This window comes from Oncorhynchus gorbuscha, linkage group LG17, assembly GCF_021184085.1.
Source record: "Oncorhynchus gorbuscha isolate QuinsamMale2020 ecotype Even-year linkage group LG17, OgorEven_v1.0, whole genome shotgun sequence".
NCBI lineage: Eukaryota > Metazoa > Chordata > Actinopteri > Salmoniformes > Salmonidae > Oncorhynchus > Oncorhynchus gorbuscha.
In genome coordinates, this window is record NC_060189.1 from 20,216,815 (window position 1) to 20,234,442 (window position 17,628).

The 17,628-nt window shown below is 42.3% G+C and overlaps 2 protein-coding genes across 2 annotated transcripts; both read right to left on the minus strand.

Moving 5' to 3' along the window:
• Positions 1 to 1,862: 1,862 nt before the first annotated feature.
• On the minus strand, positions 1,863 to 5,206 carry LOC124001932 (gap junction beta-4 protein-like). Its single transcript, XM_046309099.1, has 2 exons — positions 5,018 to 5,206; positions 1,863 to 3,381 (listed from the first exon to the last, which is right to left on the minus strand). Exon 2 carries the CDS (start codon positions 3,253 to 3,255, stop codon positions 2,425 to 2,427), a length of 831 nt encoding a protein of 276 aa, XP_046165055.1. The 5' UTR covers positions 3,256 to 3,381; positions 5,018 to 5,206; the 3' UTR covers positions 1,863 to 2,424.
• A 497-nt stretch (positions 5,207 to 5,703) lies between these two features.
• Positions 5,704 to 17,333, minus strand: ppie (peptidylprolyl isomerase E (cyclophilin E)). Its single transcript, XM_046309698.1, is given in 12 exon segments — positions 5,704 to 5,772; positions 7,420 to 7,557; positions 8,388 to 8,440; positions 8,878 to 9,001; positions 9,111 to 9,214; positions 9,327 to 9,408; positions 9,576 to 9,602; positions 15,428 to 15,456; positions 15,459 to 15,470; positions 16,106 to 16,146; positions 16,148 to 16,170; positions 17,310 to 17,333. Coding segments are annotated over 12 exon segments (726 nt in total).
• Between the last annotated feature and the right edge of the window lie 295 nt (positions 17,334 to 17,628).

The window sequence follows — 17,628 nt, forward strand, 5'->3', positions numbered from 1 at the left end:
TCGGCCTCCGACCGCAAAGCACTACAGAGAGTAGTGCGTAAGGCCCAGTACATCAGTGTGGAAAAGCTTCCTGCCATCCAGGACCTCTGCACCAGGCGATGTCAGAGGAAGGCCTTAAATTGTCAAAGACTCCAGTCACCCTAGTCATAGACTGTTCTCTCTGCTACCGCACGGCAAGCGGTCCTGGAGCGCCAAGTAGTCCCGGAGCGCCAAGTCTAGGTCCAAGAGGCTTCTAAACAGCTTTTACCCCCCCAAGCCATAAGACTCCTGAACATCCAATCAAATGGCTACCGAGGCTATCTGCATTGCCCCTCTCCTCTTTTACACCGCTACAACTGTAATAACTCAACCTACATGTACAAATTACCTCAACTAACCAGTCAACTAACATTGACTCTGTACCGGTACCCCACTGTGTATAGTCTCGCTATTGTTATTTTACTGCTGCTTTTTAATTACTTATTTCTTATTCTTACCTAGATTTTTATTTTTTTTTTTTTGCTGCATTGTTGGTTTAGTTTCTCGTAATTAAGCATTTCACTGTTGTATTCGGTGCATGTGATAAATTTAATTTGATTTGATTTGAAATCTTCTACATGAGAGTAAAATGGGACTGTTTCCTTTTGAATGGGAAATTCAATGCTAAGGGACTTTTCATGGTCTTGATCCTTATCTAAGTCTCTGAACCAAGAAAAAGCATTTGAATACTGTCTGTAATGAATTAACACAGGTGCCATCATAGAAAAATGTACTGTATAGGGGCATTTCTCTCACAATGAGTATGGTCTCTTGTTTGTATGTTAAAAATATTCCAAAACATGCATCCTGTTTCCAACAAGGTACTAAAGTAATATTGCAAAAAATGGGGCCAATCAATTCACTTTTTGTCCTGAATACAAAGTATTATGTTTGGGGCAAATCCAATGCAACACATTACTGAGTACCACTCAGCATTTTTTTCAATCATAGTGGGATCTGCATCATGTTATGGGTATGCTTGTAATCGTTAAGAACTGGGGAGTTTTTCAGGATAAAAAATAAATGGAATGGAATTAATTACAGGCAAAATCCTAGAGGAAAACCTGGTACAGTCTGCTTTCCACCAGACACTGAGAGATGAATTCACCTTTCAGCAGGACAATAACCTAAAACACAAGACCAAATCTACACTTGAGTTGCTTACCAAGAAGACAGTGAATGGTCCTGAGTTGCCTAGTTACAGTTTTTACCTAAATATACTTGAAAATCTGTGACAAGACCTGAATATGGTTTGTTTAGCAATGATCAATGACTAATTTGACAGAGTTGAAGAATTTTGAAAAGAATAATGGACAAATGTTGCACAATCAAGGTGTGGAAAGCTCTTAGAGACTTATCCAGAAAGACTTGCTGCCATAGCTGCTTCTACAAAGTATTGAATCAGGGGTGTGAATACTTCTGTAAATTGAATATTTCTGTATTTAATTGTCAATGACTTTGCTAAAATTTCTAAAAACATGTTTTCACTTTGTCATTATGAGGTATTATGTGTAGATGGGTGAAAGAGAAAAATATTTAATACATTTTGAATTCAGGTTGTAACACAACAAAATATGAACCAATAAGTGTATGACCTCTTTCTGAAGACACTGTAAATATCCACAAATATGTTTACATCCATGTATTTTGAGATACACCGTTTCCTCAACAGCTTACAGAAACCCACTAAAATCATTATCTCTACTGGCTTTATGCAGAGTGTATGTATTTTAGAATATACAATGTAATAAACATAAACACAGAATAGCCTACTCATTTTTCAAGCCATGTTTGTGCATATCTAATGGACTAACATCAGTATGACCAGAAAAATACTCTCAAAGTCCATAGAAGAAATTGCATATTTTTAATTGTCTGAAAATACATTGCTCTTTGCTTCATCTTTTTCGCAACAAAGCCTGATGCAGTCTCTGCCATTCGTAATGAAGGATGAGACAGGGAAAACAACTTCTCGAGGGCATAAGAACAGCAGTGGTATTGGCACAGTGTGGCAATGGTTGAGTCCTTTCATAAAAAATAGCACTGGTAAAGTTGTGAGGTGTGGTAGACAGCGAACAAATAACATAAGAATACATTACACTTCCCAGCCCTAGCGTGAAACTTTCCTCTGTAAATGATGGATATTTTATTTAAAGTGACTCATTCATTTGTTTAATTACCCGGTCAATGACAGAATGGTAGGTAAACAATTTATCCAGGAATGTCAAGAGCCATCCAGTTCCATTGTAGCTCAGGCAATGAGAAGACAGTCTTGAATGGCAGTGAGGTACTCTCTAGCCCAGTGAGGGCCTGAAGAGAAATGGAAGATATTTCCCATTGCCTCCATACTTATGTCTTCTTTGCATTCTCTCATTCAGTCTCTAATGTCTTTGTCCAGTCTTTACCTCAGGCATACACGACAACGCTATAAGATGGGGCTGAGGTATCCTTGCTGGGTAGCTTTATTGAGGGCAGCTTTAATGAGTTGGACTGCATTCCATTCTTGCCACCAACCACCAGGGAGGTAGCCATGGCCATCTGGCGTGGCTGGATGGTGGAGGAGGGTGAGTTCCTGTGCATACGGGTGAAGACCTCTTTACAGCGTTTCCCGACCAGGTACAGGATCTCCAAGAAGGAGAGCAGGATACAAGCCAGACTGGTGACCACCATGAAAATGGTGAAGATCCGCTTCTCAGTGGGGCGAGCAATGAAGCAGTCCACCTTGTTGGGACAGGGCTTCTGCTCACACTTGATGAGGGAGGGGAAGTCATAGCCCTCGTAGATATGGTAGATTAAATACACAAAGGTGGCGTCCACGGCTATCTTGAAGACCAGGGTCAGGACGTAGGTCCACCACAGCCCTCCACGCTTCTTACCGGTGTTCATGTAGATTTTCTGGCAGCCCTCACCGTGTTTTAGTGTGTGTTTACGCTCACGTTCATCTCTGTAGGCTACATGCATTACCACCAGGAGAGAGGGACATGTGACGAAGATGAGCTGCAGGGCCCACAGGCGGACGTGGGACACAGGGAAGAAGTGGTCGTAACAGACGTTGTGGCAGCCAGGCTGGGCCGTGTTGCACGTGAAGTCTTTTTGCTCATCGCCCCACACCTTCTCGGCTGCCACAACAAACACCATGACCCTGAAGAGGAAGACAACGGACAGCCACACGCGGCCGAACGCCGTGGAGTACTTGTTCACCCCACTGAGGAGGCTCTGGAGGAATGCCCAGTTCATTGTGAGACTGACTCACAATCTACCTCCCTGACGAAAGTTATTACGGAATAATTCGTGCGAGAAACTACTTCAACTGTTGGTTGAGATCTCAGGTAAAATTCTGGAGTGTTCTTCACTTTCAGCGATCTTTAGAAAAAGAGAGAGGAAGTGGGGAAAAGATTAGGCCTTTGAGTATGAGTGAACAAAAGGATGCAAACAACTGGTGTCACCTGTTTTGCCAAGTGTAAAAAGTAATTCCTAACCAAATAACTGGTAGCTATTTTCACACTTGCGGTCTCCTTTTAAAATTAAATTGAATGATAAAGTTAATATATTAAGGATGATAAAAGCCCCCATGTCCTAAAAACACATGACAGGATTTCTGTTGAGTAGCAAGTTACAGTGCCTTCAGAAAGTTTTTACACCCCTTGACCTTTTCAAAATGTGTTGTGTTACAAAGTGGGAATAAAATGGATTTAATTGTCATTTTTTGTCAATGATCTACACAAAATACGCAATAATGTAATTTGTAAACAAAACAGAGTCAATACATGTTAGAATCGTTTTTAGCAGTGATTACAACTGTGAGTTTCTGGGTAAGTCTCTAAGACTTTTCCATACCTGGATTGTGCAACATTTACCCTAAATAAACATTTTCAGGTCTTGCCATAGATTTTCAAGCATATTTAAGTCCAAACTGTAACTCGACCACTCACAAACAATCACTGTATTTTTGGTAAGCAACTCAAGTGTAGATTTGGCATTATTACTTTAGTGTCTTGTTGCAAACATAATGCATATTTTTTCTATTTTTATTCTGTACACGCTTCCTTCCTTCCACTCTGTCAATTAAGTTAGTATTGTGCAGTAACTATAATGTTTTTGATCCATCCTCAGTTTTCTATCACAGCCAAACTCTGTTTCAAAATCACAACTGGCCTCAGGGTGAAATCTCTGAACGGTTTCCTTCATTTCTGATAACTGAGTTAGGAAGGACGCCTGTATCTTTGTAGTGACTGTGTGCATTGATACACCATCCAAAGTGTAATTAATAACTTCACCATGCTCAAAAGGATATTCAATGGATTTTTTCATTTTTACCCATATGCCAATAGTTGCCCTTTGAGAGGCATTTGTGGTTGAATCTGTTTGAAATCCACTGCTCAACTGAGGGACTTTACAGATACTTGTGTGTGTGTGGGGTACAGAGACGAGGTAGTCATTCAAAAATCATTATTATTGCACACAGAGTCCATGTTACTTATGTGACTTTAGCACATTTTTACTTGTGAACTTATTTGAGGCTTGCCATAAGAAAGGGGTTGAATACTTATCAACTCAAGACATTTCAGCTTTTCATTTTTTTGTCATTTGTGAACTATCCTAAAAACATAATTCCACTTTGACATTATGGGGTATTGTGTGTAAGCCACTGACAAAACATCAATTGATTAAATGTTCAATTCAGCCTGTGACACAAAATGTGGAAAAAGTCTAGGGGTTTGAATACTTTCTGAAGACACTAACTATTGCATTCATAGTAGGCCTAAACATTAATACCGGACACATTTATAGTTTTTATAACACGGTTAGGCTGTGGAAACTCGTTTATTTCCTAATTGTTGATTCTAGTCAGTGCTCTGCGGAGAAAAATTGTCTCAAATGCAATCACTGCAATCCTCGAAAAAGAACCCAAACTTGATCTCTCTCAATCTTTATATAATAATCTTATAGTACAGCTATTGATTCCCAGGTGGGAATCTAAACAAATAAATGTACTTACACTTCAAAATGACTTTATATAGAAAGGACCATAAACTCCGTCGGGAAAGTTGCAGTTCGTATCGTAATGGAGAAACAGATTTTAATCTGTGGGGCGCAGTAAAACCATGAAGATTTCCCAAGGGAATTTACATAACGACGTTACCGTACAACGTTCCATTTATCCAGGTGTGGCTCGTGAACGAACCATCGAGCGGAGTGTTTTCGCCGGTCATTTAAATGTTATTCAGAGTGGAGCGGCTGGTCATAGGCTTTATTTCAGACCGTTAGTCAAAAATATCGAGTTTTTCTTTTTTCATTTAAGACCCATAAACTTAAATTATTGAATATATAATGCAACCTCTTAGAAATGTTGGGGTACATTTCTAGAGGAAAATGTAAGTATTTGTATTCACTATACAGTCCTATACTGTATCAACGAAGAAAACGTTTTATTTACAATTTGGAAAAGGTGACATTGATACAGCAGTTGTTTATGTTTATTATAAAACAAGTGTTTATTGTAATATTTACATCACAGAGAAGGTGGGAAGAACAGGGATAATCCATGTACTGGAGATGAGTCATGGACATGTGTAGTACATGATAAAAACTGAGCAGTTTACCATTCTTCAGTCTGACACTGCATATTTTTTTACACATACAGTAACACACTCAGTGACAACAGTCACTCTTCTGTGCTTCAAGTTAAACATAGTCTCCACAGTCTGAAATGATCACTTTCTGCTTGGTCTTGCCTTCTTTTGTTCCTTGTGCCTGTGGTGACAGACAACATGACATGAGTCTTGGTACACAACTTCTTCACAGTCTGTAAAAACCAATAGGACCCTACTTCCCCTCCATGGGAGAATCTCAATTGCTTACTCCTCGCATCCCCTCTCATAGTCTCCTTCTCAAAACCCATTGGAGGAGAAAGTTAAAAGGGTAGGGACCTCTGGCTTTCTCATCCAATGGGTTTGAGAAGGAGACGAGGACACGAAGAGTATGCATTTGAGATCTTCCCCAGCATGTCCATCCCCTCTTACAGTGCCTTGCGAAAGTATTCTGCCCCCTTGAACTTTGCAACCTTTTGCCACATTTCAGGCTTCAAACATAAAGATATAAAATTGTGAAGTGGAACGACATTTATTGGATATTTCAAACTTTTTTAACAAATCAAAAACTGAAAAATTGGGAGTGCAAAATTATTCAGCCCCTTTGATACTGTTGTGAAGAAGTTTAAAGCCGGATTTGGATACAAAAATATTTCCCAAGCTTTAAACATCCCAAGGAGCACTGTGCAAGCGATAATATTGAAATGGAAGGAGTATCAGACCACTGCAAATCTACCAAGACCTGGCCGTCCCTCTAAACTTTCAGCTCATACAAGGAGAAGACTGATCAGAGAAGCAGCCAAGAGGCCCATGATCACTCTGGATGAACTGCAGAGATCTACAGCTGAGGTGGGACACTGTCCATAGGACAACAATCAGTCGTATATTGCACAAATCTGGCCTTTATGGAAGAGTGGCAAGAAGAAAGCCATTTCTTAAAGATATCCATAAAAAGTGTCGTTTACAGTTTGCCACAAGCCACTTGGGAGACACACTAAACATGTGGGAAAAGGTGCTCTGGTCAGATGAAACCAAAATGGAACTTTTTGGCAACAATGCAAAACGTTATGTTTGGTGTAAAAGCAACACAGCTTATCACCCTGAATACACCATCCCCACTGTCAAACATGGTGGTGGCAGCATCATGGTTTGGGCCTGCTTTTCTTCAGCAGGGACAGGGAAGATGGTTCAAATTGATGGGAAGATGGATGGAGCCAAATACAGGACCATTCTGGAAGAAAACCTGATGGAGTCTGCAAAAGACCTGAGACTGGGACGGAGATTTGTCTTCCAACAAGACAATGATCCAAAACAAAGCAAAATCTACAATGGAATGGTTCAAAAATAAACATAGCCAGGTGTTAGAATGGCCAAGTCAAAGTCCAGACCTGAATCCAATCGAGAATCTGTGGAAAGAACTGAAAACTGCTGTTCACAAATGCTCTCCATCCAACCTCACTGAGCTCGAGCTGTTTTGCAAGGAGGAATGGGAAAAAAGTCAGTCTCTCGATGTGCAAAACTGATAGAGACATACCCCAAGCGACTTACAGCTGTAATCGCAGCAAAAGTTGGCGCTACAAAGTATTAACTTAAGGGGGCTGAATAATTTTGCACGCCCCATTTTCAGTTTTTGATTTGTTAAAAAAAGTTTGAAATATCCAATAAATGTCGTTCCACTTCATGATTGTGTCCCACTTGTTGTTGATTCTTCACAAAAAAATACAGTTTTATATCTTTATGTTTGAAGCCTGAAATGTGGCAAAAGGTCGCAAAGTTCAAGGGGGCCGAATACTTTCGCAAGGCACTGCACCTCCATGGCTTTTGCCACCTCCATGCCCTCCATCAACCCTCCAAACACCACATGTTTGTTATCCAGCCAATCCGTTTTGTCACAGGTGATGAAGAACTGAGAGCCGTTGCTGTTTGCTCCAGAGTTAGCCATGAAGAGCTGACCTATTACACACGAGAGAGAGGTGCATTTATCCTCATGTGATCAGAAACTATACTCATTCAAATCTGCATATTTTATTTTTATTTCACCTTTATTTAACCAGGTAGGCTAGTTGAGAACAAGTTCTCATTTGCAACTGCGACCTGGCCAAGATAAAGCAAAGCAGTTCGACACATACAACAGAGTTACACATGGAATAAACAAACATACAGTCAATAATACAGTAGAAAAAGTCTATATACAGTATGTGCACTGAGGTAGGATAAGGGAGGTAAGGCAATAAATAGGCCATGGTGGCAAAGTAATTACAATATAGCAATTAAACACTGAAATGGTAGATGTACAGTAATATATATATATATATATGCAGTGGGGCAAAAAAAGTATTTAGTCAGCCACCAATTGTGCAAGTTCTCCCACTTAAAAAGATGGAGGTTTTTCCCAAAAATCTCACCCCCTCTTAAAAGTTACAGATGAAGATTTGCTTGTTTGTAGGTGACCAAATTTTTTCCACCATAATTTGCAGTCCTGTAATTTTCATCATAGGTACACTTCAACTATGACAGACAAAATGAAGAAAAAAATCCAGAAAATCACATTGTAGGATTTTTAATGAATTTATAGGAGAGACCATGTGAGGTTATGACAGAGCCAAGTGACTTGGTGTATAGCGAGAATAGGAGAGGGCCTAGAACAGAGCCCTGGGGGACACCAGTGGTGAGAGCGCATGGTGAGGAGACAGATTCTCGCCACGCCACCTGGTAAGAGCGACCTGTCAGGTAGGACGCAATCCAAGCGTGGGCTGCGCCGGAGATGCCCAACTCGGAGAGGGTGGAGAGGAGGATCTGATGGTTCACAGTATCGAAGGCAGCCGATAGGTCTAGAAGGATGAGAGCAGAGGAGAGAGAGTTAGCTTTAGCGGTGCGGAGCGCCTCTGTGATACAGAGAAGAGCAGTCTCAGTTGAATGACTAGTCTTGAAACCTGACTGATTTGGATCAAGAAGGTCATTCTGAGAGAGATAGCGGGAGAGCTGACCAAGGACGGCACGTTCAAGAGTTTTGGAGAGAAAAGAAAGAAGGGATACTGGTCTGTAGTTGTTAACATCGGAGGGATCGAGTGTAGGTTTTTTCAGAAGGGGTGCAACTCTCGCTCTCTTGAAGACGGAAGGGACGTAGCCAGCGGTCAGGGATAAGTTGATGAGCGAGAGTTGACTTTACATATGATATCCTTTGATACAGTCCAAATATTCCTCTAATGACAGGGTTCTATTTTTAAAATTGTCCCTGATACATTATAACAAGGAGGAACATGGATACCTGCGGTCATTGGAGCAATGTCTGCTCGGAGCAGGAAGCGCAGTCTCCCTGCTGGCTTATTGCCAATCTTGATGTCCATGTAAACCTGGGGGTTTGTTCTGCCCTTCCTGGCTGGGGGCTCATTCTGCAATCAATGATAATATATTATTGTGGGAGGCTTTTTTACAATATAACATGTTATTACACAATGTACTACACTCACAGAGACAGACAGGAACACACACACAACTTGCATATGCTGTTGTTGATTTGGCTGATTCTCCAGTGGACTCCGTCACCTCAGCCTCTTCGGCAGTTGTTCCCGTGAACTTTTTCAGCCAATCATCATCTGACCAAACTGAGGAAATGGCATAAATTTAGCGGTTTTATCACATCTATGGGGTTTCATTATAGGTCAAAGCCATGGGGCAGTTGAAGTATTTATAGAGAGACTAATGCATATCACTCACTTGGACGAGAAGAGCCCTCTTTGATCTTCATAGGTTTGGCGATGTTGACCCGAATGGTTCTTCAAAAGAACTCTGACTCATTCTGTCAATAAAACAGAGGGAAAACCTGCATGAAAGAGAATGGTTCAAACCACACCTTTGAAAAATGAGAGTCACTGTCTCAGAGTACATAGTACCAAACCAGAGGATAATGCAAAGGTCTATAAGTTCAACCAAACTGACTTTAGAAGCAGACAGTGTTTCACTCACCATGTTATCAATAGCAGCAGAAGAGGGGGATGAAAGAATCACAGCAAATCAAATTGTATTAGTCACATGCGCCGAATACAACCGGTGTAGACCTTACAGTGAAATGATTACTATCGAGCCCCTAACCAACAATGCAGTTTAAAAAAATACAGATAAGAATAAGAAGTAAAAATAACAAGTAATTAAAGAGCAGCAGTAAAATAACAATAGCAAGACTATATACAGAGGCAATGTGTGGGGGCACTGGTTAGTGGATGTAATATGTACATGTAGGTAGAGTTAAAGTGACTATGCATAGATGATAACAACAGAGTAGCAGCAGTGTAAAAAAAGAGGGGGAGAGGGCAATGCAAATAGTCTGGGTAGCCATTTGATTAGATGTTCAGGAGTCTTATGGCTTGGGGGTAGAAGCCGTTTAGAAGCCTCTTAGACCTAGACTTGGCACTCCGGTACTGCTTGCTGTGCAGTAGCAGAGAGAACAGTCTGACAAGGGTGGCTGGAGCAAAACATTACAACACAATCATTATTGTGAGCATTTCACTGTATCAAATCAAATTTATTTATATAGCCCTTTGTACATCAGCTGATATCTCAAAGTGCTGTACAGAAACCCAGCCTAAAACCCCAAACAGCAAGCAATGCAGGTGTAGAAGCACGGTGGCAAGGAAAAACTCCCTAGAAAGGCCAAAACCTAGGAAGAAACCTAGAGAGGACCCAGGCTTTCTGGCTGTGCCGGGTGGAGATTATAACAGAACATGGCCAAGATTTTCAAATGTTCATAAATGACCAGCATGGTCGAATAATAGTAAGGCAGAAAAGTTGAAACTGGAGCAGCAGCATGGCCAGGTGGACTGGGGACAGCAAGGAGTCATCATGTCAGGTAGTCCTGGGGCATGGTCCTAGGGCTCAGGTCCTCTGAGAGAGAGAAAGAAAGAAGGAGAGAATTAGAGAACGCACACTTAGATTCACACAGGACACTGAATAGGACAGGAGAAGTACTCCAGATATAACAAACTGACCCTAGCCCCCCGACACAAACTACTGCAGCATAAATACTGGAGGCTAAGACAGGAGGGGACAGGAGACACTGTGGCCCCATCCGAGGACACCCCCCGGACAGGGCCAAACAGGAAGGATATAACCCCACCCACAGCCCCCACACCACTAGAGGGATATCTTCAACCACCAACTTACCATCCTGAGACAAGCCCACAAAGATCTCCGCCACGGCACAGCCCAAGGGGGGGGGGGGGGCGGCAACCCAGACAGGATGACCACAACAGTGAATCAACCCACTCAGGTGACGCACCCCCTGCAGGGACGGCATGAGAGAGCCCCAGTAAGCCAGTGACTCAGCCCCTGTAATAGGGTTAGAGGCAGAGAATCCCAGTGGAAAGAAGGGAACCGGCCAGGCAGAGACAGCAAGGGCGGTTCGTTGCTCCAGAGCCTTTCCGTTCACCTTCCCACTCCTGGGCCAGACTACACTCAATCATATGACCCACTGAAGAGATGAGTCTTCAGTAAAGACTTAAAGGTTGAGACCGAGTTTGCTTCTCTGACATGGGTAGGCAGACCGTTCCATAAAAATGGAGCTCTATAGGAGAAAGCCCTGCCTCCAGCTGTTTGCTTAGAAATTCTAGGGATAATTAGGAGGCCTGCGTCTTGTGACCGTAGCGTACGTGTAGGTATGTACGGCAGGACCAAATCAGAGAGATAGGTAGGAGCAAGCCCATGTAAAGCTTTGTAGGTTAGCAGTAAAACCTTAAAATCAGCCCTTGCTTTGACAGGAAGCCAGTGTAGAGAGGCTAGCACTGGAGTAATATGATCAAATTTTTTGGTTCTAGTCAGGATTCTAGCAGCCGTATTTAGCACGAACTGAAGTTTATTTAGTGCTTTATCCGGGTAGCCGGAAAGTAGAGCATTGCAGTAGTCTAACCTAGAAGTGACAAAAGCATGGATTAATTTTTCTGCATCATTTTTGGACAGAAAGTTTCTGATTTTTGCAATATTACGTAGATGGAAAAAAGCTGTCCTCGAAATGGTCTTGATATGTTCTTCAAAAGAGAGATCAGGGTCCAGAGTAACACCGAGGTCCTTCACAGTTTTATTTGAGACGACTGTACAACCATTAAGATTAATTGTCAGATTCAACAGAAGATCTCTTTGTTTCTTGGGACCTAGAAAAAGCATCTCTGTTTTGTCCGAGTTTAATAGTAGAAAGTTTGTAGCCATCCACTTCCTTATGTCTGAAACACATGCTTCTAGCGAGGGCAATTTTGGGGCTTCACCATGTTTCATTGAAATGTACAGCTGTGTGTCATCCGCATAGCAGTGAAAGTTAACATTATGTTTTCGAATAACATCCCCAAGAGGTAAAATATATAATGAAAACAATAGTGGTCCTAAAACGGAACCTTGAGGAACACCGAAATTTACAGTTGATTTGTCAGAGGACAAACCATTCACAGAGACAAACTGATATCTTTCCGACAGATAAGATCTAAACCAGGCCAGAACATGTCCGTGTAGACCAATTTGGGTTTCCAATCTCTCCAAAAGAATGTGGTGATCGATGGTATCAAAAACAGCACTAAGGTCTAGGAGCACGAGGACAGATGCAGAGCCTCGGTCCGATGCCATTAAAATGTAATTTACCACCTTCACAAGACCCGTCTCAGTGCTATGATGGGTCTAAAACCAGACTGAAGCATTTCGTATACATTGTTTGTCTTCAGGAAAGCAGTGAGTTTCTGCGCAACAGCCTTCTCTAAAAACTTTGAGAGGAATGGAAGATTCGATATAGGCCGATAGTTTTTTATATTTTCTGGGTCAAGGTTTGGCTTTTTCAAGAGAGGCTTTATTACTGCCACTTTTAGTGAGTTTGGTACACATTCAGTGGACAGAGAGCCATTTATTAAGTTCAACATAGGAGGGCCAAGCACAGGAAGCAGCTCTTTCAGTAGTTTAGTTGGAATAGGGTCCAGTATGCAGCTTGAAGGTTTAGAGGCCATGATTATTTTCATCATTGTGTCAAGAGATATAGTACTAAAACACTTGAGCGTCTCTCTTGATCCTAGGTCCTGGCAGAGTTGTGCAGACTCAGGACAACTGACGTTTGGAGGAATACGTCTGCTAAATGACTTAAATGTAAATGTTAAAGAGGAGTCCGTAATTTGCTTTCTAATAATCATAATCTTTTCCTCAAAGAAGTTCATGAATTTATCACTGCTAAAATGAAAGTCATCCTCTCTTGGGGAATGCTGCTTTTTAGTTAGCTTTGCGACAGTATCAAAAAGGAATTTTGGATTGTTCTTATTTTCCTCAATTAAGTTCGAAAAATAGGATGATCGAGCAGCAGTAAGGGCTCTTCGGTAACTGCACGGTACCATCTTTCCAAGCTAGTCGGAAGACTTCCAGTTTGGTGTGGCGCCATTTCCGTTCCAATTTTCTGGAAGCTTGCTTCAGAGCTCGGGTATTTTCTGTGTACCAGGGAGCTAGTTTCTTATGAGAAATGTTTTTAGTTTTTAGGGGTGCAACTGCATCTAGGGTATTGTGCAAGATTAAATTGAGATCCTCAGTTAGGTGGTTAACTGATTTTTGTCCTCTGGCATCCTTGGGTAGGCAGAGGGAGTCTGGAAGGGCATCAAGGAATCTTTGTGTCGTCTGTGAATTTATAGCACGACTTTTGATGGTCCTTGATTGGGGTCTGAGCAGATTATTTGTTGCAATTGCAAACGTAATAAAATGGTGGTCCGATAGTCCAGGATTATGAGGAAAAACATTCAGATCCACAACATTTATTCCATGGGACAAAACTAGGTCCAGCGTATGACTGTGACAGTGAGTGGGTCCAGAGACATGTTGGACAAAACCCACTGAGTCGATGATGGCTCCGAAAGCCTTTTGGAGTGGGTCTGTGGACTTTTCCATGTGAATATTAAAGTCACCAAAGATTAGAATATTATCTGCTATGACTACAAGGTCCGATAGGAATTCAGTGAACTCAGTGAGAAACGCTGTATATGGCCCAGGAGGCCTGTAAACAGTAGCTATAAAAAGTGATTGAGTAGGCTGCATAGATTTCATGACTAGCTCAAAAGACGAAAACTTCATTTTTTTTTTTGTAAATTGAAATTTGCTATCGTAAATGTTAGCAACACCTCCGTCTTTGCGGGATGCACGGGGGATATGGTCACTAGTGTAGCCAGGAGGTGAGGCCTAATTTAAAACAGTAAATTCATCAGGCTTAAGCCATGTTTCAGTCAGGCCAATCACATCAAGATTATGATCAGTGATTAGTTCATTGACTATAATTGCCTTTGAAGTAAGGGATCTAACATTAAGTAGCCCTATTTTGAGATGTGAGGTATCATGATCTCTTTCAGTAATGACTGGAATGAAGGTGGTCTTTATCCTAGTGAGATTGCTAAGGCGAACACCGCCATGTTTAGTTCTGCCCAACCAAGGTCGAGGCACAGACACGGTCTCAATGGTGATAGCTGAGCTGACTACACTGACTGTGCTAGTGGCAGACTCCACTATGCTGGCAGGCTGGCTAACAACCTGCTGCTGGCCTGCACCCTATTTCATTGTGGAGCTAGAGGAGTTAGAGCCCTGTCTATGTTGGTTGATAAGATGAGAGCACCCCTCCAGCTAGGCTTGGCTCAGCAGACCAGGCTTGGTCCTGTTTGTGGGTGAGTCCCAGAAAGAGGGCCAATTATCTACAAATTATATATTTTGGGAGGGGCAGAAAACAGCTTTCAACCAGCGATTGAGTTGTGAGACTGCTGTAGAGCTCATCACTCCCCCTAACTGGGAGGGGGCCAGAGACAATTACTCGATGCCGACACATCTTTCTAGCTGATATGCACGCAGAAGCTATGTTGCGCTTGGTGATTTCTGACTGTTTCATCCTAACATCGTTGGTGCCGACGTGGATAACAATATCTCTATACTCTCTACACTCGCCAGTTTTAGATTTAGCCAGCACCATCTTCAGATTAGCCTTAACGTCGGTAGCCCTGCCCCCTGGTAAACAGTGTATGATCGCTGGATGATTCGTTTTAAGTCTAATACTGCGGGTAATGGAGTCGCCAATGACTAGGGTTTTCAATTTGTTAGAGATAATGGTGTGAAGCTTCGGCGTCTCAGATCCCGTAACGGGAGGAGTAGAGACCAGAGAAGACTCGGCCTCTGACTCCGACCCGCTGCTTAATGGGGAAAACCGGTTGAAAGTTTCTGTCGGCTGAATGAGCGACACCGGTTGAGCGTTCCTACAGCATTTCCTTCCAGAAACCGTGAGAAAGTTGTCCGGCTGCGGGGACTGTGCCAGGGGATTTATACTACTATCTGTACTTACTGGTGGCACAGACGCGGTTTCATCCTTTCCTACACTGAAATTACCCTTGCCTAACGATTGCGTCTGAAGCTGGGCTTGTAGCACAGCTATCCTCAGCGACTACAATTAGAAGGCATCATGTTAATGTTACTACTTAGCTTCGGCTGTTGGAGGTCCTGACGAATCGCGTCCGGAGTGAAAAAGTTGAGGAAAAAATAAATAAATATATGAACGGTAATTAAAAAGTGAAAACCGTAAAAGTTGTCAGGTAGCAAAATAGGTTGACAACTCGAAAACAAGCCTGCCACAGAGTGAGTCCATGCTGTAAGGTCCACACCTGTTGTATTCGGTGCAAGTGACAAATAACATTTGATTTGATAGCCAATGACCATCCACAACAACCACTAGATGGCGATCCATGCTGAACCCTGAGCCATTACAATACACACACATTTGTTTGCTGGCCATATCCAACATAATATGGCATATTTGCTTAGAGGCTGATTAAACTTACTTCAGCCAATTCAAATTCAATGAAGGCAATCCTCGGTGCTTCTCTGCAAAGCAAACAATATTGGGTGCATTCGTAAATTAACTCTAGCAATCTACTCCGATTTCAGAACACTCGTCTGAGCGTGCCAGAGCACAGAATAACTGATGAAATTACAAACGCCCATTGAATATGGCCGGTGTCAGTAAACGTTGGCAAAACACACAATTAAATTGCCAGCAGCAGTTAGTCATCAACGCTCTGGATAACATGAAAACTGCCTAACCAGCTCTGCTTGGGCGGTAAAATGGTCAGTGAGGTGTTAGTATTTGTGTCTGTAAGTATCTAAGTAGCTAAGTAAACTCCAACGTTAGCTTGGATGCCGTTGAGGACTGAACGCCCGGATCAACCCTACTCCTCCGCCAGAGTGTCCAGTGTGCACTCTGAAAGTTTTAGAGAGCGAAACGCTCTGAATTTACGAACGGACAAGCTGACATCGCTCTAGATGAATATACACCCAGAGCGCACTCCAGATTCAATTTATGAACACACATGATACAAACTTCTGCTCTAACGTTAAGGTTTTCATCTCCAGTAGCAGCTAACTCTGGCTAAGTAGCCAGGCAGGATGGATGAGTTTCTTTTCACTGTTGCGCTTTACGTTTATGCAAAACACTGAATTGTGAAGGTATTTCCTCTCACCCGTTTCATAGTCTATTGGAATCTGAATATCAGTGATATCCCGCATGCAGCACTTTTTCGTCCACCTGTGTAAACACATATACAGTCACGTTAGCTAGCTAGTCAATCAAAGTAGTAAATGATCAGCTAAACTAAACGGTTTCTTACGTGTCTTTGACTTCGTATTAAAACAATGAATGGGGCTTTAGTTACAAAAAACAATAAGTTGCTAAACGTAAGGGGATTCGATCTAGCAACCTTTCGGTTACTGGCCCAACGCTCTAACCACTCTAGGCTACCTGCCGCACCAACCATTCAGTCACAGCCTGCCCACTGCCTGATAGTCAGCAGCGTTTCACAGTGAAATGTATATTTTTCAATAGAAATGCCATGGCAGCCTTAGTGTAATTTCGTGGAAATCACGAACCATTGACCCCTGCAAAACTAGTGATTGGTCCATTACAACCAAAGCCCACTTTCTTCTGTGGATTTTATATGGCGGTAGGCAACCAACTTTAAAGGTACATCACCGCCACCGACTGGACTGTTAACCAGAGACAGGGAAGGTCTAATAATCCTACCCATTAATTCTAGTCTCATTAAAAACGAACTACACAATTCACTTAAACTTAGCTCTGGAATACCATTACTCCCTATTAAATCAAATTACAATCTCTCCCTTTCCCTCCCATTGAATAGTGCTGGCACTGAAATATGACTTGTTCCACAGTTTCCATCTCCCCTTGACAGTGATCACACTTCCCAGTTGGATGACTTCCTAACAATTTCAATGTGCTGTTGAGCTTTGCGTGTCAGTCTCAGCCTTGTGATTACACTTTCCTCCCTTATCGCTTGACCCGAGGACGTCCCTGTCCCCACTTTTCCTGAATTGTATACAGGGGTCTTCCCTTTCCCTCCCTGTTCCACAACTCTTGACATTTGTTTTTAATCACAGTTCTTATTAACCGATTGGCTTCTGAATTTACTGATTGACATTTCCATGTCAACATTAGGATGTTTGAGAGCCTGCTTGGCGAGAACATTCACCTCCTCATTCTCCTCTATATGAGCGGGTACCCAGAGGAACCTCACAAATACCCCCATCTGTCTCAACCTAAACCCGGCACTGAAAAATCTCAAAATACATCGTCTGCTCTGTGATACAAATTAATTTAAGCTAATCAGTGCTGAACATGAGACGATGACGACCCCTGTCTGGCCTCACCTCCCCCACCCACTCTGTAGCCATGAGTATGGCCAGGAACACCTTTGTGTATACAGATAAATTATCTGTTGCTCTTTTTGTCACAGCCATCAGGAACACTAAAAGCTGCACCTGTGTTCCCCGTTTTAGGGTCCTTAGATTCAGTGAATATATTCAAGAAAGCATAGTACTGAGTTCTTAAATGTTTACTGAATCTACCCTTTCCTCACCAGCTCTTACCCTTTCAAGCAACCCTAGGTCTAACATTAGCTGAGGGAGAAACCAAGGTGGGATACCAAAGCCTGCCACTCTGGTGATCCACTTTTGAGCTCTGGTGCCA

Coding starts and splice junctions, on each gene's coding strand:
- LOC124001932 (XM_046309099.1), bottom strand. CDS start 3,255: ATGAACTGGGCATTCCTCCAGAGCCTCCTCAGTGGGGTGAACAAGTAC.